This window comes from Ranitomeya variabilis, chromosome 2 (assembly GCF_051348905.1).
Source record: "Ranitomeya variabilis isolate aRanVar5 chromosome 2, aRanVar5.hap1, whole genome shotgun sequence".
Lineage (NCBI taxonomy): Eukaryota > Metazoa > Chordata > Amphibia > Anura > Dendrobatidae > Ranitomeya > Ranitomeya variabilis.
In genome coordinates, this window is record NC_135233.1 from 451,466,787 (window position 1) to 451,491,014 (window position 24,228).

Below are 24,228 nucleotides of genomic sequence, written 5' to 3' on the forward strand. Positions count from 1 at the left end.
AACTAATCCACTCTTCACCGAAACAACTTTCCCTCAACCAACTCTTCATCCAGACAGTATTCAACCCAACCATCTCTTAACAAGTTCTTTATTCAACCGGTTCCTTGTTCAACTAGATCTTCGACTAAACCTGACCATGCGCAAATGGCTAATTGTTATGTGAATCTGCTAGATCAACAACCAGTCATTTATGCATGTGGAGCTTGTTAGATCCTTGGGTCCTGCAGGCAAGAAGTTGCTATCAGAAGTGTCTGATGGCAGCTAGCTTCACTGGCTCACTGAAAACACATTGTATAGTTTAGAGCTATACCCATATAGTGTATGGCCACCTTACTCTTCCCACAGCCAAACCTTATTGAGCAATAAGCAATTATGTTTAACAAGTTACAAGCCATGAGCAATGCTCCTACCCCAGCACAGTAGTCTCCACTTATGGTGACTCTTTGGAACTCGGGGACATCATACATCACTTGAACAGCCTGCGATGCACATCGTAAAATGGGATGGGCCGGTTGGTCTGGAGATATCGAAGGAGAAGGAATTGGCGTGATGGTGGACTGCGTCTTCCAGTCAAGAGGGGGCATTTGAAGAGACAAAGATTGGGATCGGATAATCTTGAAACTTTTCTTCCTAAATCCAAGAAAATGAAAAAGGAAGAATGTATCCATGGTTCTTATTATGTACACAATCAGCTTATTGTTTAGAGGAACTGTATGCATCAGCTCAACAGAGTACAGTGGATGGCGATCCAATGGGAAAAATTAGACATTTCCCAACTGATGAATCGTTGACCTTTGTTGTGTATTCGGCGCATCCGTTTGCAATTTTTCAATCATCTGTAAAATTGGATCCTCTCTTGATCAATTTATCAAAATCTAGGTTCTCGATTCATTATTGTATTTTAGCCTTTTTTAATTCGTCTTTTTATATTGCACCTTTTCTTTGTGTCTTTTAAAAAGTCTATTTCAAATGTGTTCGCCTGTTTTGTTTTTATTTTTATAACATTTTTACACATTTTATACTAATATAGGGGTGTGGTCTAGGGCTGATATTAATATAAGGGTTTTGTCTGGGGTCTGATATTAATATAGTGGTCCGGTCAGGTGTCTAATATTTATATAGAGGTTTTATCTTTCGCCTGCTCCATATACTACATATTCTCCCATCTTCTGCCTTACACAAACATTAGATGTTGGGAGAAGTGAGGGGACAACAGTCAAGCAGTGGGGGAGGCTGTTCAGCACCGGGCCCCCCAGCCTATGGGCCCCAAAACAATCATGTGGCCAGCCATCATTGTCATCGGCCGCTGCCTATGTACTATGCCTATCTACTTCATACAGGGGAACAAACCACGTATCTCCTGCTACTCACAGACCATGCAATGATACTTTGTCCCAATTCAGCCATATTTTCTTGTACTCCTTCCCTAGATCCTATATATATATATATATATATATATATATATATATATATATATATAGTCACTTTACACAGGACGGAGAGATCCGCAAATTAAATGAAGCGATATTTCTCCGCTGCAACACGTCGTGACATATTGGACGATGTCAGATACAGTATACTTTTCCTCCTTACACCACGTTGTGGCTGCCATGCCAATGTTTCAGTTGACATTTCCGGTCATTTATTTGCCTTGTAATGAGAGTCTAATATCCGGACACATCTAGATGCTGTGATTATAGCGTAGCGTTGCTGTGTAATAATTCACCACATGCTTCACATTCCGGCCTCTGGCCATTGTCAGACTCGTGTTTGTAAAGTTATGGCAGGTTTTTCAACAATCTAATCTAATAGCTGACAGTTCCTGTGCCTGTCCATGTGCAGCGGAAACTATGGAGACTATCAGATCATGGCTCGTGTGGCCACAAGTGACAAGAAACGGTTGCTATTTTTGCTACAAAGTGCCAAGACACGAGAGCCACACAGAGGAAGGAGTGGAAAGGGGTTCACATAATAAAACTATAATAACGACAATTACCTGGCAAGGCTGGCATATTGTGCAAATATAACACATATAACACAACATATTTGTGCTGTGCTGCGCAGTGCCTCTTCTATACAAATCTCCATGTTTTCTCTCGCGCTGCACCCCTTCTCTGGAACGTTCTTCCTGATGCAGTCAGAAATTCTGTAACACTATAGATAATTTGTCCTCTTTCCTCCGCTAGATTGCAGTAGAGCCTCTATCACACAAAGTTTCTCTAAGTTTTCTCCTGTGCTGCGCTCATTTTTTGAATTTATCTTCCCGATTCTGGTCAATCCTATAAATAAGTTATTCTATTTCTTTCTGTAGATTGCAGGAGAATGGAGTTTAGCAGGTTGGTATAGTCTTTAGTTTCAATAGCTATACGACTTGACATTTTCTTTGGGGCGCACAGCCTGGTCGCTTTGCTCATTGTGACATCAAAAAATATGCTATTCCTTTCTTTCTGACACAAGCAGAAAGAATCCTTACATACTGTTCTTCTACAATACAAAGCTTCTCTACGTTTTCTCTGGTGCTGCACCCACTTTCTGTTTTTTTTCCTAGTGTTGCCAAATACTCAGATTATCCAACTTTATAAATACAGGTGAAGTATCGATCGCGTTTCGGCTGTATCCAGCCTTCCTCAGCTGTATGTCCCAAAGGTGTTGGGACTTTGGGTGCTAACCAGGTCCCTAGAATTAAGCGCGCCCTGGTCTAACCCTATCTAACCCTATCCTCAGGATTACTCCTGAAGGTGAAGACACTGGGATCACGTGCCTTGCTATGCTACTTTATCAATCCTAATCTGCCAGGGTAGTGGGGATCTGTAATATACAGGAACACATACCCAGACAAACAAGAGAAGACGGACAGGGATAAATTAAAATAACAACCATATAACATACACTCACAAAACAACAGACTGGCACACAGGGGAGTTAAAGGAGGGAAAATCCAAATAGGAGAGGATGAGGATGTGCACATAGGCAAAACTCCAAACAGCAATCTCCAGGAGTGCGTGAAATCAGACAGTGCGGTCTTCTGACCCTTCTCTGTCATGGTATCCCCATGACAGTGTATACCTGGATGCAGCCAAAATATGTAGTATTTTCCAAATAAAAAGTTTTTATTTTTCAATACCTTTTGTTTTATCTGCACTCATTGGATCAATTTGCCTCTTTCCGTCATGTTGGGAGAGCCCTTTATCTGTTTGTTTGTTTTTTTTTACTTCATCTGGCTCTGCTGGATCGCCCCATGGAACATTTACCACCAGTATACCAGGTTGGCTAAACACACTGGAATCCACTATAGTGCTCACAGCACAACTTTGGCAGGTGAGAACATTTTCTACAATTGGTTTTATATTTTTGACTTATTACGCTTAGAAATCGCTCCTCTCTCTTCTTTTCCACCAAGGAATATCATATTTTGGTTTAACTCTAGAAATACGTCATTCTATTTCATGCTGTAGATTACAGGAGAATGGGATTCTCAGATCCATACAGCCCCCCAATTTTTGCATCTACGCTATTTTCCATTGCACTTTGGGTACACGGCCGCCCGGACTTCCGAGGTTCAATTCTCATCATGACAGCAGAGTATGAGCTGCTCTTTTCTGCCTGGGATCACACTCATGTAGAAGGTGCACTTGTTTGCAAGCAGAAAATTGGATTGGACCAAGTTAGATTTATCTTATGTGCACGTAATTTCTTTTTCAAAAAGATTTCACTCCGAAACCCACCTGAAACAAATTCTAACTAAACACTCAAATGAATGAACCTAAGCATTTCTATGTAACAATGACTTGCTGTGTATTTGTTCCGGCTTTTGAACTTATTATTATTATTATTATTATTATTATAATCATTTTTATAAATTTTCAAATTTAAAGTGATTGCAGGAAAATAAAAAAAAATCTGGAAAAATATAAGGAATGTTGGGGAGAATGAGGAATGAGAGATAAAAGTGAATGTTTTTTTCCGCTTCAGGTTTCCAAAGACTCATTATGACAGATGTTGGCATGAGACATCCTTTGCAAATGCAAATGTATTTGCATATTTAAATCTAAATTTGATTTTATTTTCTTGTTTGCAGAGTAGATTTCCATAAATAGGAGGGACGTTATGGACATCTATCCCCATGCACGGGGCTCGTATCTGGCCAAATTCTGGGTCATTGAGATGACTTCAGCTAGAGAAGTGTAGTTTGGGCACATAACATTTGCATGTGGGGTACCTACAGTTTCTTGCATACAGCTCCGATATTGATCTGTTTGTCTCTTTTCCCACATCCTGGATCAACTGACAGGTATCTACTAACTACGCTGCAGCACTGAAATTGCAATACAAAGAAGGAAAAGTTGTGAAATTCATCAGATGGATAGACAGGTCACTGATCTGAAAATGATGAAAAAGTGGAAGCAAATTATTAAAAACTCCTAAATTTATTCAATATGGAGTATGAGCCATGTGCAGAAATCCTGGCACTTTCAGCCTCAGCTGCCATCAATGAAGTTATTAATGGTCATCTGAGGAAGGTTCTGCCGCTGAATGCACTTGGGCAAATCATCAAGATCCGCTGCTGGCAGCTCCTGTGTAATCACCGACCAATGACATCCCATATGTGATCGATGGGAGACAAGTCTGGAGATGCTGCAGCCATGGAGCACATTTAGACCACACAGGCAGCTCACAGTATCACCAGCAACATGCAGCCTGGGGTTGTCATTTAGAAACATGGCTCCTGGGACACTTTGGAGAAATGGCTGCACCACTGGTTCCACAATTAATCATTTCTGTGCTGCAATTGAAAGTGGATGTCACATGTTAAGACTAAGGCAGCAAACTGAGTCTACACAAACCACCAGAAGGTGTTTGCTTGACATTGAGCTGTAAGCCAGATACAGATGCCCACTGTCCGCTCTCAGAGGCCGTCATGGCGCAGAGCAAGACAGCAATGGAGGCTGGAAAGGAGGTCTGTCCTCTTCAGCAATGAGTCTTGGACACAATGGACATTGGACAACGCCATGAAGACGCCTTCACGAGGGAACAACACACTGGTCCTACTCCTAGGATTACAGTGGCGGGTGGCATAATATATGGTAGTTGGACCCCTCTAGTCTTCATCCCATGTCACTAATAGCTCGGCGTTACACTGATTTGGTGATGGAACCAGCGGTGCAGCCATTTCTCCAAGGTGTCCCAAGAACTGTTTTCCAACACGACAACCCCAGGTCACATGTTACGTGGCCTAAATCTGCTCCCATGGGTCTCCGAACTTGTCTGCATCGAGCACATCGGGGACGTCATTGGTCGGTGATTACACAGGTAGCTGCCAGCAGAGGATCATGATGATTTGCCAAAGTGCATTAAGCAGCACAAACCTTCCTCAGACGACCATTAATAACCTCATTAATAGCAGCCGAGGCTGTAAGTGCCGGGATTTCTGCACGTGGCATATTAGATACTGAATAAATCAAAATGTTTTTGAAAATTTTGTTTCCATTTTTCACGTATCTGTAACGTGTCTTTGCATCCTGTGATTTCCATCATTCCACCACTTTTCCTTCTTCATTTTGCGATCTCAATCTTGAGAAGTGTCTACCATAATCGTATCCAACATTTCCGTTCTAGTCATAAATCCGGAATAATCAATTTTGCACGTTTCCAGCGTACAGTTATCACCTGCTGACTCCTCAGGTTTATTAATAACCCTCCAGTTATATGACCTCCGAGCTCTCCAGGGATTTACATAGAGAAATAATGGCCGCTGTTCTATCATGGAAATGTAATATTGTTATTGTGTCATGTGAAAACTACTCTGTTCTGTTATTCATAGACTATGAAAATGCGGAAACAATCTGTAATATATCGAATAGAATAATTCATGATGAGCTGGATACTCAAAAAAAAAGCAAAAAAAGCAGTGTCCAGGTATGCGCCCTACCCAGTAGTGTGCACAACATAGAGTGGACCCCAATAATTATAATATGCCCCCATTATGATGCCTTACTTTACCACCTAGGACAGAGGGGCACAATTTCTCCTGCCGCCTTTTCATAACCATGAAGCCGAATCCAAACCCCCTGTCGTTGGCGGACAAGGCAAGTATTTGGCGCCCCCTGACCCCAGGGGTCTCTCTGGGTCCCTTCCAGCACATGTATTATAATTTGAGGCAAAAACAGATAATATTTTAGCTAGCTCCTTGTTCCTATAGTTTTTTTTCTGCATTTTACTGGAAACAGTAAATTTTTTAAACATAAAAGGTTAGACATTTTCATTTTGTTACATTTTTATTTTTTCATTACTTTTTTTATGTAGCAAATTTTGTTACCTTAGTTCTTTCCCTAACCCTAACCATAGTTAGTAGCAAATTACTTCTAGTAATGAATGAAGAAAGTATTGAATCATGTGTAGAGCAGTCCTCGTGATTTAATACTGCCTTTATTCATAAGCTGCTCAGCTTATGTCATCTCAGTCGCTGCTTATGCAGAGCGCAGGAGTCACCATGAGTTTGTCATCAGCTACTGCGCTCTGCAGTGGCAGCGACTGAGATGACAAAGATCACTTCACTATACTGAGAGCTTTGTCATCTTCATCGTTGTCTAGGCAAACCCATCTTGACTGCTGCACTCTGCATAGGCAACATCAGACGGGCACTCACTATGCCACTCAAAAAAAGTTCTACTTGTTTTACAGTGATAAAAATTCCAGATGAGATTTCGTGTCTCCGTAGACTTTGGTACCCCTGTGGTCCCCAATGCTATGCGATTGCCCCCTGCTGTACATGAGAAGGGGTTACATACAAATTACAGATATCACTTACAGTAAGCAAACTGTCAATGACAGACTGATACAGAGGGGCGAGGACCCTGCCCTTGCGGGCTTACATTCTACAGGATGGTGGGGATGGAGACAGTAGGTTGAGGGTTGCAGGAGCTCCGGTGTTGGTGAGGTGGTAGCTTCGGTAGTGGTGAGGAGGCAGCTGAGTCAGTGCAGGCTGTAGGCTTTCCTGAAGAGGTGGGTTTTCAGGTTCCGTCTGAAGGATCCGAATGTGGTTGATAGTCGGACGTGTTGGGGCAAAGAATTCAAGAGGATGGGGGATATTAGGGAGAAGTCCTGGAGGCGGTTGGGTGAGGAGCGAATAAGTGTGGAGGAGAGAAGGCGGTTTCGGGAGGACCGGAGATTACGTGAGGGAAGATATCGGGAGATTAGTTCAGAGATATATGGAGGAGACAGGTTATGGATGGCTTTGTAGGTCAGTATTAGTAGTTTAAACTGGAGATGCTGAGGGAATGGGATCCAGTGAAGAGATTTGCAGAGGGGGGAAGCGGAGGAGTAGCGAGCAGAGAGATGCATTAGTCGGGCAGCAGAGTTAAGGATGGACTGGAGAGGTGCAAGGGTGTAGGGAGGCCACAGAAAAGGATTTTGCAGTAGTCAAGGCGGGAGATGATGAGGGCATGCACAAGCATTTTAGTAGATTGATGGTTCAGGAAAGGACGGATTCTGGAGATATTTTTGAGCTGGAGGCGACAGGAGGTGGACAGAGCTTGGATGTGCAGTTTGAAGGACAGGGCAGAGTAAAGGGTTACTCCGAGGCAGTGAACTTCCGGTACGGGGGAAAGCGTGATGTCGTTAATTGCGATAGATAGGTCAGGTATGGAAGATCTATGAGATGGAGGAAAGATAATGAGTTCAGATTTGTCCACATTGAGTTTGAGGAAGCGAGAGGAGAAGAAGGAGGATATGGCTGATAGACACTCCGGGATTCTGAACAGCAGAGCGGTGACGTCTGGGCCAGAAAGGTAGATCTGAGTGTCATCAGCATCAAAATAATACATTGACTTCTGCTTATAAAGATAGAAGCCATGACGCTGAGCGGCATCCATCGTACTATGGATCCAAGCAGTCACTGACGATCCCCAAAGGTTTACAGCAGAGCCACTGTAGACAGCATGCCATAGGGCAGATATAAATATAGTACAGCCTTACTTCCTATATACCTATACCTTATAGCACTTACAAAACGTATAAAAATAAATCACTTATGCATCATCATTGTTATTTTTTTATATTATGATTATTATTATGGTAGTAAAAAAACTTAAACAAATATACTTAAATATTTATCAATATTATTGCACATGAAAATGCTAAAAATAATAATTCTAAATTAGGATAACACATTAATGAATGAATCCATTAAACTTGTATAATAATATTATTAATTATTAACAACAGCAAAGCACAATAATAATAACAATAATACTAATAATAATAATACTACTACTACTAATAATAATAATAATAACGCACAGCAATATTATTATTATTATTATTATTATTATTATTAATGCACGGAAAATATTAATAATACTAAGAATGATAATTAATAATTATAATGAATAATAATTATAATGAATAATTGAATAATAATGCACAGCAATAATAATAATAATAATAATAATATTAATGCATAATAATTATAATGAATAATAATGTAATAGTAAAGCACAGCAATAATAATGCATAATAATAATAAGAAGAAGAATACACAATAGTAAAAAATATATATATCCGTTCACTATTTTTGGCAGGACGAAGGCAATAATTATACAGGCATTTTTAAGAATTGTGCTTATTTTCACTTGTACTGTTATTTTTACATGGAGAATGTAGTGCAGAACACTGGTCCATAAGGGTGAGTTTCCACGGTCAGTAAACGCTGCGTGTTTGACGCTGCGCAGAGCTGCAGCGTCAAACACGCAGCGTCCAGATGTTCCAGCATAGTGGAGGGGATTTTTGGAAATCCCGTCTCCACTCTGCGTGGAAACCCGCACGCGGCGGCCCTGCGACTCCGGACATGCTGCGCGTCTTTTCAGATCGCAGCATGTCCGTACACCTTGCGGGGACGCAGCGTCCCCGCAAGGCATATCACAGGGCCCTATGGGAGGGGGGCGATGATCCCGGATGTGTACTGTACACATCCGGCACCATCGCGTCCCAGAAAGGGGGCGGGGCTTAGCGCCGAGCGGCGATACCGCCGGCCATCCTGACCATGGACACATACCCTTATGGAGGAGATAACAGAGATCTGACCTGAATGGAGTAGATGCAATAGTCCGTACCTGGCCCAGCACAGCTCTGTCCTCACGATAGACAAGTGGCATAGGCTATAGAGACCCAGCATGCCTTTATGTGCAGTGATGGGTGTGGAGGGAGGACTTGGATCCAGCTTTGGACATGGCTGACTCCACACATAATCCCATTAAAGAAGATTCTCCTACTGTGTTTATCTCTCCATGTCAGGATTGTATCAGGAATACAAGGACAGCAAAATAACCAAAATCTTGCCATAAGCAATTACATAAAGACCAAGAAGATTGTAACTTGTTTTATATAACTATGGACACACACTGGTCTGCATAGAAGCTGCATACACACAACGGAAGGAAATTTTCAATTGAAATTTTTTTTTTTTTTTTTTTAAAGTGGCTCCATTTTATAATGAAACAAGGAGTAAACCATCTATACAGGGCATCATGTAATCATATTGATGAGAACACTTCTATTATTGTATACAGTGATATATTCTGGAGCGGTATTGACACCGATTCCTAAGATGTGTCACATACCCCCTATAGCTGCCATCATTCTCACCTCACCACCTCTTATTTTAAGCCCCCTGTGTAGATAACTCTGCAGTCAAGGACAAATTCAGGAGAGTCTGTTAATAACCGGAGCTTGAAGGACATCACAGTGAAACTCCACTGATGATTATTGGCCACACAGTCGGTTAATGGTGAATCTAGCCTTTCAATTATAAAAATAAATGTGGAAACCATCAACAAGCAGGTGAACTTCTCACCGAAAGATTACTTGTGTATGACTGCATTTGGAGTTTTTAAAAATTAATTAAAACCTGAATACCAATGTGTACTCGTTACTATGTGAATCAGAAGCTTCAGTGAGGGCGTTACTGGATAGCAAGAAAGCCACGAGGCTGGGGAACAGGGCGCTATTACACAGCTGTCCTCGGTATCCCAGGCTCCGCCCCCTTCCCCTGGGTCCACTGCCCTCTGCTGTGCTCCACATCAGGTTCTACAGGTTGCCTGATGTGGATCAATAACATCATGTCACTAGACTTATTTAACAACATACGAGGTAAAAAACAAGTTCAGATCACCGCCCTTATGCCCCATTAAAAATAAAACAAAAATTAAAAAAAAAAAAAGAAAAATTGGTATCGCTGCATTCATAAAAGTCTGATCTATCAAAGTATTAAATAAAATGAATGGCGTAATATGAAAAAAAATGGAAACTCCAGAATTACAGAGTTTTTGCTGTCGCAACTTTGCAATAAAAGGCGATCAAAACATTGCATGTACCCCAAAATAGTATCAATAAAAATGTCAGCTCCGGGCGCAAAACATAAGCCCTCAAACAGACCCATACCATGAAAAATGATAAAGTTGAGTCATGGAGAATGGCGACACAAGAAAGTTTTTTTTCACTAAATTTCAAATTTTTGGGGGCCACTTAAATAAAAAAAAACTAGACATGTTTGGTATCTGCAGACTCGTACTGACCAGGAGAATCATATTTCCAGGTGAGTTTTACCGTATAGTGAAAATGGTAAATAAACATAAAAAAAAATGTGAAATTGCGCTTTTTCTGCAATTTAAACACACATGGAATTTTTCTCCGCTTTCCAGTGCATTACATGATAAAATGAATGGTGCCATTCAAAGTTGCCCAGTGACACAACGACTTATGTCTTGGGATTGAGACTCTAGTGTCCCTTTTTTGGTGTGCTCCATTATCTGTACTACTGAGTTTAAACTCGCACCCATCCCTGCTGGTTCCCCTGCATCTGTCTGTCTTCTGTCCAGTTAATCCCAATTTCATGTGTTCTATGGAAGGTGCACCAAGATCTGTGGTCTGTGTGCCCACCCGGACTAGAGGCTGAGCAGATCCACCTCACCTGGTGAGCAATTACACCAAATGATAGAAAACTGAGACAGCCCCTTTAAGGTTTGTGAACTAATCACAACCACAGCCTATTCACCCTTGTGCACTCAAAGTACTGAATAGGAAACAAACGCCACTCCTTCAGCATAGCTACTTGTTGCAAATTTGTTGAAAATCTCTGAGAAACATCTGAAGATATGTTTTGTACTTCTAGGCATATTGTTCATATTACAAATGATACCAGGTTATATACAGTCAAAGAAACTAAGAAATGTGTGAAATGCCTGGAAAGAAAATGTGGAGGAATTAAGGAAAATGAAAATTGTTTCCTTTTTAATGAAAATTGTTTCCTTTTTTTGTTTGAGGTTTATTTTACTTTTTTCTTAGATAACTGTAAAATAAAAAAAAAAACACGTCTCTTCTTGCATGAAGGTTATAAAAGCAAAGATTCTACTGAACCAGAAAAAGTGCGATGTGCAAGAAGTTACTATACAAAGACTGTGCAGGACAAACCTTTTAACGGTTTCAGCGGATTTCTGTTCCGCCATTTCCTTCTCCAGTTCTCGTTCTTTGGCCTCTTTCTGTCCAATAGGACAATCCTCGGGAACGGTAAACAGGGAAAATGCATCTTTACTGTCCTCTTCTCTAAGTACTTTGGCAAAAACTTTCTCAGCCAGAAGCCGGACTTGTTCATCCACCTCTGAAATATTGAGGCGAGGGAAGTGCCGCGGCATCTCTCCTAAAGAGATAAATAAGTTAAAATAATTAGTTCTGAGATCAAATAACTACTAAAATACTATGTACAAAAATACAACTGCTATAATACTGTTCCCTATGTACAAAAATATAACTACTATAATACTGCCCCTATGTACAAGAATATAACTACTATAATACTGCCCCTATGTACAAGAACATAACTACTATAATACTTCCCCCATGTACAAGAATACAACTACTATAATACTGCCCCTATGTACAAGAATACAACTGCTATAATACTGTCCCCTATGTACAAGAATATAACTACTATAATACTGCTCCTATGTACAAGAATATAACTACTATAATACTGCACCCATGTACAAGAATATAACTACTCTAATACTGCTCCCTATGTACAAGAATATAACTACTCTAATAGTTTCCCCATGTACAAGAATACAACTACTATAATGCTGCCTCTATGTACAAGAGTATAACTACTATAATACTGTTCCTATGTACAAGAGTATAGCTACTATCATACTGCTCTCTATGTACACGAATATAACTACTATAATACTGCTTATATGTACAAGAATATAACTACTATAATACTGTCCCTATGTACAAGAATATAACTACTATAATACTGTCCCTATGTACAAGAATATAACTACTATAATACTGCTTCTATATACAAGAATATAACTACTATAATACTGCCTCCTATATACAAGAATATAACTACTATAATATTGCCCCTATGTACAAGAATATAACTACTATAATATTGCTCCTATGTACAAGAATATAACTACTATAATACTGCACCCATGTACAAGAATATAACTACTATAATACTGCCCTGTATGTACAAGAATATAACTACTATAATACTGCCCTGTATGTCCAAGAATATAACTGCTATAATACTGCCTCCTATGCACAAGAATATAACTACTATAATACTGCTCCTATGTACAAACATATAACTACTATAATACTGCTGCTATGTACAAGAATATAACTACTATAATACTGCCCCTATGTATAAGAATATAACTACTATAATACTGCTCCTATGTACAAGAATATAACTACTATAATACTGCCCCTATGTACAAAAATACAACTGCTATAATACTGTCCCCTATGTACAGGAATATAACTACTATAATACTGCCCCTATGTACAAAAATATAACTACTATAATACTGCCCCTATGTACAAGAATATAACTACTATAATACTTCCCCGATGTACAAGAATACAACTACTATAATACTGCCCCTATGTACAAGAATACAACTGCTATAATACTGTCCCCTATGTACAAGAATATAACTACTATAATACTGCTCCTATGTACAAGAATATAACTACTATAATACTGCACCCATGTACAAGAATATACAGTAACTACTCTAATACTGCTCCCTATGTACAAGAATATAACTACTATAATACTTCCCCATGTACAAGAATACAACTACTATAATACTGCCCCTATGTACAAGAATACAACTGCTATAATACTGTCCCCTATGTACAAGAATATAACTACTATAATACTGCTCCTATGTACAAGAATATAACTACTATAATACTGCACCCATGTACAAGAATATAACTACTCTAATACTGCTCCCTATGTACAAGAATAAAACGACTCTAATACTTTCCCCATGTACAAGAATACAACTACTATAATGCTGCCTCTATGTACAAGAGTATAACTGCTATAATACTGCTCCTATGTACAAGAGTATAGCTACTATAATACTGCTCTCTATGTACACGAATATAACTACTATAATACTGCTTATATGTACAAGAATATAACTACTATAATACTGCCCCTATGTACAAGAATACAACTGCTATAATACTGTCCCCTATGTACAAGAATATAACTACTATAATACTGCTCCTATGTACAAGAATATAACTACTATAATACTGCACCCATGTACAAGAATATAACTACTCTAATACTTTCCCCATGTACAAGAATATAACTACTATAATACTGCTCCCTATGTACAAGAATAAAACTACTCTAATACTTTCCCCATGTACAAGAATATAACTACTATAATACTGCCTCTATGTACAAGAGTATAACTGCTATAATACTGCTCCTATGTACAAGAGTATAGCTACTATAATACTGCTCTCTATGTACACGAATATAACTACTATAATACTGCTTATATGTACAAGAATATAACTACTATAATACTGTTCCTATGTACAAGAATATAACTACTATAGTACTGCCCCCTATGTACAAGAATATAACTACTATAATACTGCCCCTATGTACAAGAATATAACTACTATAATACTGCTCCTATGTACAAGAATATAACTACTATAATACTGCTCCAATGTACAAGAATATAACTACTATAATACTGTTCATATGTACAAGAATATAACTACTATAGTACTGCCCCCTATGTACAAGAATATAGCTACTATAATACTGCTCTCTATGTACAAGAATATAACTACTATAATACTGCTTATATGTACAAGAATATAACTACTATAATACTGCCTCTATGTACAAGAATATAACTACTATAATGCTGCTTATATGTACAAGAATATAACTACTATAATACTGCCTCTATGTACAAGAATATAACTACTATAATACTGCCCCCTATGTACAAGAGTATAGCTACTATAATACTGCTCTCTATGTACACGAATATAACTACTATAATACTGCTTATATGTACAAGAATATAACTACTATAATACTGTTCCTATGTACAAGAATATAACTACTATAGTACTGCCCCCTATGTACAAGAATATAACTACTATAATACTGCCCCTATGTACAAGAATATAACTACTATAATACTGCCCCCTATGTACAAGAATATAACTACTATAATGCTGCCTCTATGTACAAGAATATAACTACTATAATACTGCTCCTATGTACAAGAATATAGCTACTATAATACTGCTCTCTATGTACAAGAATATAACTACTATAATACTGCTTATATGTACAAGAATATAACTACTATAATACTGCATCTATGTACAAGAATATAACTACTATAATGCTGCTCCTATGTACAAGAATATACCTTCATGTGATTTAATGATATGACAAAGTCCTATTTAATAAACATTTGTTAAAGACACATCCAGAGTTCTGACATTTTTTGCGTTAAGCTTTTCTTCATACTGTTTCCATATATTATACTGATGTCTGATAAGTAAATATATGGAAATAAGAAGCTGATACATTTGAAGGATCATGTAATAAGTGGAGCTCTGTATTTTGTTTGTTATCAGGATGTTTCATCAGTGTTTTCTTTCCATTGTTGCATCATTCATTTGCATTATTTCTCTTGTACTTCATCTTGTAAAGTGACAGAGAAGCCTACATTGAGGTTTATTAAGGTTTTATGGACCCTAAACAAAACATATCTGCCAGAAATTAAAGCCATAATGTAAATTTATCACGGAGAGCTAGACTTACAAAGCCGAGTCAACATATAGCAGTGATAATGCATTGTTTTATGTAGAGGATTTGCACAAACATGATAAGGAGTCAACAATATACAAAAAAAAAATCAACATTACCCAAGCAGCACCTACCTTTTCCAGCGATATGGTTACAAAGAAAGCCAAACAATTCAATTTATTCAGCAGAGTATGCAATGTAGGACATCAGAGAAAGACGAGATCAAAGCTCTACCAAGCCATGAATACATTACTCTGACTGGTTCAACTAGTTCCAGTTTTTTTTTCTTTCCAACCAGTGGAGCCGCTTATATTATGAATGAGGTTATATACTTTTTATTGTACCCAGTAACCCGAAATTTTATCTCCCAGACCTTCGGGTCCTCACGAGTATGGACAAATCTTAAACATATGATCATTGGTCCTCAAGCACCATCAGTACGGCTGAAGAAGGCCAAATTTAAAGTCAGGGGTAGCTTGCTGTGAAATATTTATTTAAATTGGATCTAAAAAGTTGCAAAATAATGTGCACCTTAATAGTAAAGGAAGGAATGATACATTTTTCTAAGCTTTAGAATTATTTTAACATTAATAATATGGAAACTTGTCACTTGATTTTTGGACTGTGTAAATACATCAACTTCACAGACTTCTTGCCTTATGGCACATTCTATGAGCACACCAATGCTGACAGTGTAAATGCTTCTCTTGCCTAAATAAAAATGATGTCCCCATAAATGGACACTACTGCATATATGTGAATGCGATGGGATCTGGTGACATCACAACATTGTCTCATTTGAACCAATCATAAATATTAGCCACGCCTTTAAAATGTCTGCTTCCATGGTCAGCACTATCTTTGGTTAAGCTCTGCATGTGCAATAGAAGATATTTATATAGTAACATCCAAATATGCAATATGGAAAGGTGGGAAGGCTATGGGGTTAATCACCAGCCCCTGGACAAAAATTCTAGATACCGTCTAATTCACCCTACTTTTTAAGCTTGCCTCGGATTACTGTTCTTTGAATGTGGATGCAAAGAGTTGCCATAAACATGTGGCTATGTGACACTGAACATTAACACCCCCCCCCATGATGAATTTTGTATACAGCTTTGTAATTCACTCCAAATTTACAATTTTAAGTGAAAGTGATATCCAATATACAGCTCCACAGAGGATGATGTTGGCATTGACCCAGCAACTCAGTTACGCAACCCCTTTGCATATAACTAGCAGCTGCCCATCTCCATGTCCGCAGAATATTGCTCCACACCATGACTTGCTGTTTACATCAGATGTGAGGGGGGAAGAGCTTAATTACCCAACAGGAACACAACAACATGCCTAGGAAACTATTCAAGTGTCAAAATATTAAATTCCGGAACAGAATGAGGAAGTTGAAAGCTTTTTAAACTGCTAATTGTATCAAATTTTTCCCAAAATAGACCTTTAAAAGCAAAGTAAAATTTGAAAACTAAATCTGAAACCAAAGCTAGAAAAATACTACTACTACTACTAATACTAATAATAATAAACTAATAAATATTACAGTAATACAATGTACATACCTATTGTTCCAGGGACTGCCATGGGTCCTACACAAAAGCCACTTTTCCAAAATTAATATTTCCAAGGCAGACTTACTTTATGTGATATCGCAATAATCTCAGGACTCAGGATGTCAAGTTGAGAATTATTTCAGGAAAGCCAAATTTTTGGTCCAGTGAGACATAGCATGCTAGTTAAAATAAAAAATCTAAAGCTGATATATTTTATTGTGTGGATGCTGAGGCAAGAGGTGTAGGATCCAAATTCCTACCAAAAATGGATCAGCTCAGTCTTATGAGACCTGCTTGTTCTCAGTAGGTGAGTACAGCTCTTTGAAACGAAGACCTTGAATACCGTTGATGAGGTTGTTCGTGTGTGACCTAAATTTAGGAACTCAGACTTAGGAAGACTGAATCCTGGTCCAAAGTTGATCAGATCAATCCTATGGGAAATAGGTCCACAGTAGATGAGTTTGGTAACCTTAGTTTTGGTCCACAGTAAGTGAACTCAGTCCTTAAGAACCCAAGTCCTGGTTCACAGAAGATAAACTCAGTCCTGGGGATCCTTTGTTCTAGTCCACAGTAGATAGACTTCGTATTGAAGGACCTGAGTCCAGTAGATGAGCTCAGTCCTTAGGGACCTGAAAACAGAGTATGTAAGTCTTTGAGATGCTTCTCTGATGTTCTCCTTCCTCTCTCGCCTCTTGATGTGAGCTCAGCTCTTACTGCCGGTATGTTTTGATCTGAGACAACTATACAAGATGGGTCATGCTAAGAAATATGAAGACTAAGAACAAGACACCAAAGAGGAGGTCTGATGACAGATTAACATCTCTCACATCTCAGAAGGGAAGTATTTTTAGAGCAGATTATGGGATCTGTTTTTGCTCCTCCAGTAACTCTACTGTATGGTGTTTTTATAAGTCACCGCTACACGTCACTGGGGAAGTAGAGACACCTGTTTAGCATAAGTGTCACTTTGGTTCACATGTCACAACACAGCTGCATTGTCTAGATAACTCTTGTCTGACTCAAGGAAGGAGGATCTTGTGGAGGATCACAAAGCGGAGATACAAGCATGAAAGGGCACAAAATGCAGTCTGAGAACACAAAACCATACATTGTGGAAGCAAAAGAAATATATTGGAAAAAAAAGCAATATATGTTGTGTTCACAAAATTTTATATACTGATGCAAAACATATTTGTTCACAAAATAAACATTTTTGTAAAAGTGTCTTTTAATTGCACAATTTTGGCAATTAATTGTGCACTTGCGAAAAAAAAAAATTTATGCCGACACATGTTCATTCAAAAATAGAAAAACATATTTTGAACTAATTTAAAAAATCAGAAAATTAACCTTAAGTTCTCCATTTATATTTTTTTCTGCTTGTAGTAATGCCATGATTTTTTTTTTTACAAGCATTTTTAGAGGTGTTTTTGTTCATTTGTAATATCTTATAAAGAAGCCAAAAAATATACCCAGAAAATATAATGACAGAACCTTAATTAAGGCGTTTATTCCAGAAACCGATGCAAGAAAAAAATTGCAAATTATGGTGTATGCTATTTGTACTGAATAATTTGTGAATTTGAAAACTTTTTCTGACTTTTGAAAAAAGTGAGCAAAATCAAGTAGAAGCGAGCAAAACCCACCGAGGCCAAACACATTTACTAAAGTTTATGCCAGAAAGTGGCATAAAGTACAGTATAGGCTAGCCTGGAACACATTCATAATTCTAGCGAACGCACAGAATTGGAATTACCCTATTTATCAGCTTTTCTATAAAAAAATGGCGTAAATACATCCTACACTGTGTTTTGCAACAAAGTTCACCAAAAGCCACAAATTAAAATGCGTTGTATGTAGTGTTTTGTATTGCACTGTAGGTTCTAAGTAACATCTGGATGCAGTGTTTTTAGCCAAGAAGAAAGCGCACCTGCAGCTGAAGTGTATTTCAGTGAACACACCCGCCAGCCCCTGCACTGCAATACACGCTGCCGGCTAATCAGCTGACGTCAATGTGCCCATTAAAGACAGTGTATGGCAGTGGCGCCATGTGCCACACATGGCTGACAAGCCTAAATCAGCTGCAGGTTGTAGAAGAGAATGCCATATGTCGTGGGAGAAGAGGAAGGTAAGAAGAATCATTTTTTGTTATTCTTTATGAGTTTGTAAAGAGCAGCAGAATGGACATTATACCAGGAAGGGGCCCAGGATAGGGGGACATTCTACTAGGAAGGGGCCCAGGTTGGGGAACAGTATACTAGGAAGGGGCCCATGATAGGGGAGATTATTATAGGGTGGGGAACATTCTACAAGAAAGGGGTCCAGGATGAGAGACATTAGATCAGGATGGGGGATATTACACAAGGAAGGGGCCCAAGAGGGGGACATTGTACCAGGAAGAGCTCCAGGATGGAGTAGATTTTTATAGGATCGGGGACATTATACCTGGAAGGGGCTCAGGATGGGGGACATTATACCAGGATGCATAACATTATTCCTGGAAAGGGCTCAGGATCAGGGACATTATACCAGAAAGGAGCCCAGGATGGGAGACATTACACCAGGATGGGGGTTATTATTATAGAATGGGGGACATTATACCAGGAAGGAGCTCAGGATGGGGGACATTACACCAGGAAGAGGCCCAAGGTGGGGAGGGCACTATACCAGGAAGGAGCCCAGGATGGGGGCATTATACCAGGAACGGCTCAAGGATGAAGTTTATTGTTATAGGATGGGGGACATTATATCAGTAAGGACTTCTCACAAAATTAGAATATCATTTAATTTATTTCAGTTCTTCAATACAAAAAGTAAAACTCATATATTATGTAGAGTCATTACAAATAGAGTGATCTATTTCAAGTGTTTATTTCTGTTAATGTTGATGATTATGGGTTGCAGCCAATGAAAACCCAAAAGTCATTATCTCAGTAAATTAGAATAGTTAACAAAAACATCTGCAAAGGCTTCCTAAGTGTTTAAAAATGTCCCTTAGTCTGTTTCAGTAGGCTCCACAATCATGGGGAAGACTGCTGACGTGACAGATGTCCAGAAGGCAGTCATTGACACACTCCACAAGGAGGGTAAGCCACAAAAGGTGATTGCTAAAGAATCTGGCTGTTCACAGAATGCTGTATCCAACCATATTAATGGAGAGTTGAGTGGAAGGAAAAGTGTGGTAGAAAAAGGGGCATAAGCATCTGGGATAATCGCAGTGATGGTTTGGGGAGCCATGTCATCTGCTAGTGTAGGTCCACTGTGTGTTATCAAGACCAAAGTGAACGCAGCCATCTACTAAGAAATTTTAAAGCACTTCATGCTTCCCTCTGCCGACAAGCTTTTTGGAGATGGAAACTTCATTCTCAAGCAGGACTTGGCCCCTGTCCACACTGCCAAAAGTACCAATACCTGGTTTAAAAACAACAGTATCACTGTGCTTGATTGACCAGCAAACTCGCATGACCTTAACACCATAGAGAATCTATTGGGTATTGTCAAGAGGAACATAAAAGACACCAGACGCAACAATATATTATTAAGAAATTTAAGTACCATGGGACTGTAGCCAACCTTCCTGGATGTGGTCGCAGGAGGAAAATTGATGACAAATCAAAGAGATGGATAATACGAATGGTGACAAAAGAGCCCAGAAAAACTTCTAAACCGATTAAAGGTGAACTTCAAGCTCAAGGAACATCAGTGTCAGATCGCACCATCCGTCGTTTTATGAGCCAAAGTGGACTTCATGGGAGATGACCAAGGAGGACACCGTTAAAAAAAAAAAATCATAAAAAAGCCAGAATGGAATTTGCCAAACTACATGTTGACAAGCCACAAAGCTTCTGGGAGAATGTCCTATGGACAGATGAGACAAAAATGGAACTCTTTGGCAAGGCACATCAGCTCTATGTTGACAGATGGAAAAATGAAGCATATCAAGTAAAGAATACTGTCCCTACTGAGTAACATGGAGGAGGCTCTGTTATGTTCTGGGGCTGCTCTGCTACATCTGGCACAGGGGGACTAGAATCTGTGCAGAGTACAATGAAATCTCAAGAATCTCAAGACTATGAAGAGATTCTAGAGAGAAATGTGCTGCCCAGTGTCAGAAAGCTTGGTCTCACTGGCAGGTCATGGGTCTTGCAACAGGATAATGACCCATAACAAACAGACAGCTAAAAACACCCAAGAATGGCTAAGAGGAAAACATTGGACTATTCTGAAGTGGCCTTCTATGAGCCCTGACCTAAATTCTACTGAGCATCTTTGGAAAGAGCTGAAACATGGCATCTAGAAAAGACAACCTTCAAACACGAAACAACTGGAGCAGTTTGCTCTTGAGGAGTGGACCAAAATACCTGTCAAGAGGTGCAGAAGTCTCATTGACAGTTACAGGAATCGTTTGATTGCAGTGATTGCCTCAAAAAGTTAAAGGTACCATCATTTCTGTCCAGGTCTATTTCATGAGTTTTATTTTTTTTCACTCTGTGGAAGCATGGTTTAAAAGCAATGTCTGACTTTCATTTGTTCATTTTCATAGATTTTTTATTACTACTTTTTTCAGATTCAAGTTATTCCTGTGACCATTGGGGGTTTTTCTGTCATTAAACGAGGGGCACCAACAATTTTGACCATGTGTGTACATTTCAGTAGGCCAACATTTCAGATTTTAAAATAATTTTTCAAGCTGTTGTTACAAAGTATTCTAATTTACTGAGATAATGACTTTTGGGTTTTCATTGGCTGTAAGCCATAATGATCAACATTAACAGAAATAGACACTTGAAATAGATCACTCTGTTTGTAATGACTCTATATAATATGAGTTTCAGTTTTTGTATCGAAGAATTAAAATAAATTAACTTTTTGATGATATTCTAATTTTGTGAGAAGCACCGGTATGTTTTTAACAAATAAATATACAATCATAACAGCTGAAAGTTGCGCTCATGGTCCAGCACAAAGTTACATATTACGGTATTTAACACACGCTCAGACACAAGTTCAGAAGAGGATTTTGTGGATGTTTTTTTTTTTTTATAAAATAGGAATGTTATTTTTTTTTGCTAATACATTTTTTGGGGAATTCTTTGCTAAATTTCCACAGTGTTTGCAGGCTATAAATGAAATATACATTTTGTGCAGGGAGATCAAGGTGCTGATTCCCCCTATCATCTTAGTAAGACGAGGATCATCTTTGTAGGAGTGAAGGTTGTTGGTTTGGTAATCCTGACATTCTTGGTGCCCCCAACCGCAGACGAATAGGTCTCCTTACATCACAGACCTCATAGTCTCATCTACAAAACACTCATGAACTTATGTTACAGTTTTGTGTTTGCAAACATGAATGTTATTAGGTCATTTGTAGAGTGGCAAAACATCTGTGGAGTCATCACATTTTACTACAGGATGACAGATCTAGGTCTGTAAACACACAGCAGATTTCTGCTTGCCGGATCCAGTGCAGGTAACACTAAGGCTATGTGCACACTTTGCGGCGTCCTCTGCGGGTTCTCCCGCAGCGGATTTGATAAATCTGCAGGGCAAAACCGCTGCGGTTATCCCTGCAGATTTATCGCGGTTTGTTTTGCGGTTTCCGCTGCGGGTTTCCTCCTATACTATTGATGCTGCATATGCAGCAATATGCAGCATCAATAGTAATGGTAAAAATAATAAAACATGGTTATATACTCACCCTCTGACGTCCCGATCTCCTCGGCACCTGCACGCGGCGGTCCGGTTCCAAAGATGCTGTGCGAGAAGGACCTTCGTGACGTCACGGTCATGTGACCGCGACGTCACGGTCATGTGACCGCGACATCACCGCAGGCCCTGCTCGCACACCAACCCTGCAACCGGACGGCCGCGTGCAGCGCTGAGAGGTGAGTATAGCATTATTTTTTATTTTAATTCTTTTTTTTTACACACAAATATGGTTCCCAGGGCCTGGAGGAGAGTCTCCTCTCCTCCACCCCGGGTACCATCTGCACATGATCCGCTTACTTCCCGCATCGTGGGCACAGCCCCATGCGGGAAGTTAGCGGATCAATGCATTCCTATGGGTGCAGAATCGCTGCGATTCTGCACAAAGAAGTGACATGCTGCGGGTTGTAAACCGCTGCGTTTCTGCGCGGTTTTTCCCGCAGCATGTGCACAGCGGTTTGCGGTTTCCATAGGGTTTACATGTAAATGTAAACGCAATGGAAACTGCTGCGGACCCGCAGCATCAAAATCGCCGCGGATCCGCGGTAAAACCCGCAAAGTGTGAACATGGCCTTAGGGTGACACTGACATCCCAGCAACACATTGTAACATAGGAGATAATGATTTCTTATGGTTTTGCTTTGGGATCTGCAACATAGTCACATGTTTTTAAATGTATTGCATTTTCTGTTGTCAGTCCATTTTTTGCTTCAATTTTTTTCCCTAATTTCCACCTCTAAAACCTAGGTGCGTCTTATGGTCCAGTGCGTCTTACAGTCTGAAACATACGAAGAGGTGCTGTGTATATAGGGTATACAGGAGAGGTGTGGTGTATATAGCGTATACTGGAGAGGTTTCACCTATATAGTGTATACTGGGGAGATGCAGTGTATATAGTGTATACTGGAGAAATGCGGAGTATATAGGGTATACTGGAGAGGTGTGGTGTATACAGTATATACTGGAGAGGTGCGGTGTATATAGGGTATACTGAAGAGGTGCTGTATATGTATTATATACTGGAAACGTGCTGTGTATAGTATATACTGGAGAGGTGAAGTGTATAAAGTATACACTAGAGAGGTGCGGTGTATATAGTATATACTGGAGAGGTGCGGTGTATAAAATATATACTGGAGAAGTGCCGTGTATATAGTATAAACTAGAGAGGTGCGGTGTATATAGTATATACTAGAGAGGTGTGGAGTATATAGCATATACTAGAGAGGTGCGGCCTATATAGTAAATACTGGAGAGGTGTGGTGTATACAGTTATATGAAAAAGTTTGGGCACCCCTATTAATATTAAGCTTAATGTTTTATAAAAATTGTTTTTTTTTGCAACAGCTATTTCAGTTTCATATATCTAATAACTGTTGGACACAGTAATGTTTCTGCCTTGAAATGAGGTTTATTGTACTAACAGAAAATGTGCAATCTGCATTCAAACAAAATTTGACAGGTGCATAAGTATGGGCACCCTTATCATTTTCTTGTTTTAAATACTCCTACCTACTTTTTACTGACTTACTAAAGCACTTTTTTTGGTTTTGTAACCTCATTGAGCTTTGAACTTCATAGCTAGGTGTATGCAATCATGAGAAAAGCTACTTAAAGTGGCCACTTGCAAGTTGTTCACCTGTTTGAATCTCCTCTGAAGAGTGGCATCATGGGCTCCTCAAAACAACTGTCAAATGATCTGAAAACAAAGATTATTCAACATAGTTGTTCAGGGGAAGGATACAAAAATCTGTCTCAGAGATTTAACCTGTCAATTTCCACTGTGAGGAACATAGTAAGGAA

At 39.1% G+C, this 24,228-nt stretch overlaps 1 protein-coding gene across 3 annotated transcripts in view; it reads right to left on the minus strand.

Moving 5' to 3' along the window:
* LOC143806577 (AMP deaminase 3-like) overlaps positions 1–24,228 on the minus strand; it is a 46,659-nt gene that overhangs the window by 19,384 nt on the left and 3,047 nt on the right. The window contains exons 1-3 of one of the 3 annotated variants that reach the window (XM_077287267.1): positions 16,729–16,894; positions 11,467–11,692; positions 411–630 (exon numbers count right to left, since the gene is read on the minus strand). In XM_077287267.1, coding sequence (XP_077143382.1) covers positions 411–630; positions 11,467–11,692; positions 16,729–16,750 — 468 coding nt within the window. In that variant the 5' untranslated portion in view covers positions 16,751–16,894. Of the gene's footprint in view, positions 1–410; positions 631–11,466; positions 11,693–15,288; positions 15,340–16,728; positions 16,895–24,228 lie in introns of those variants that run through there. The other 2 variants (XM_077287269.1, XM_077287268.1) reach the window with 2 other exon arrangements.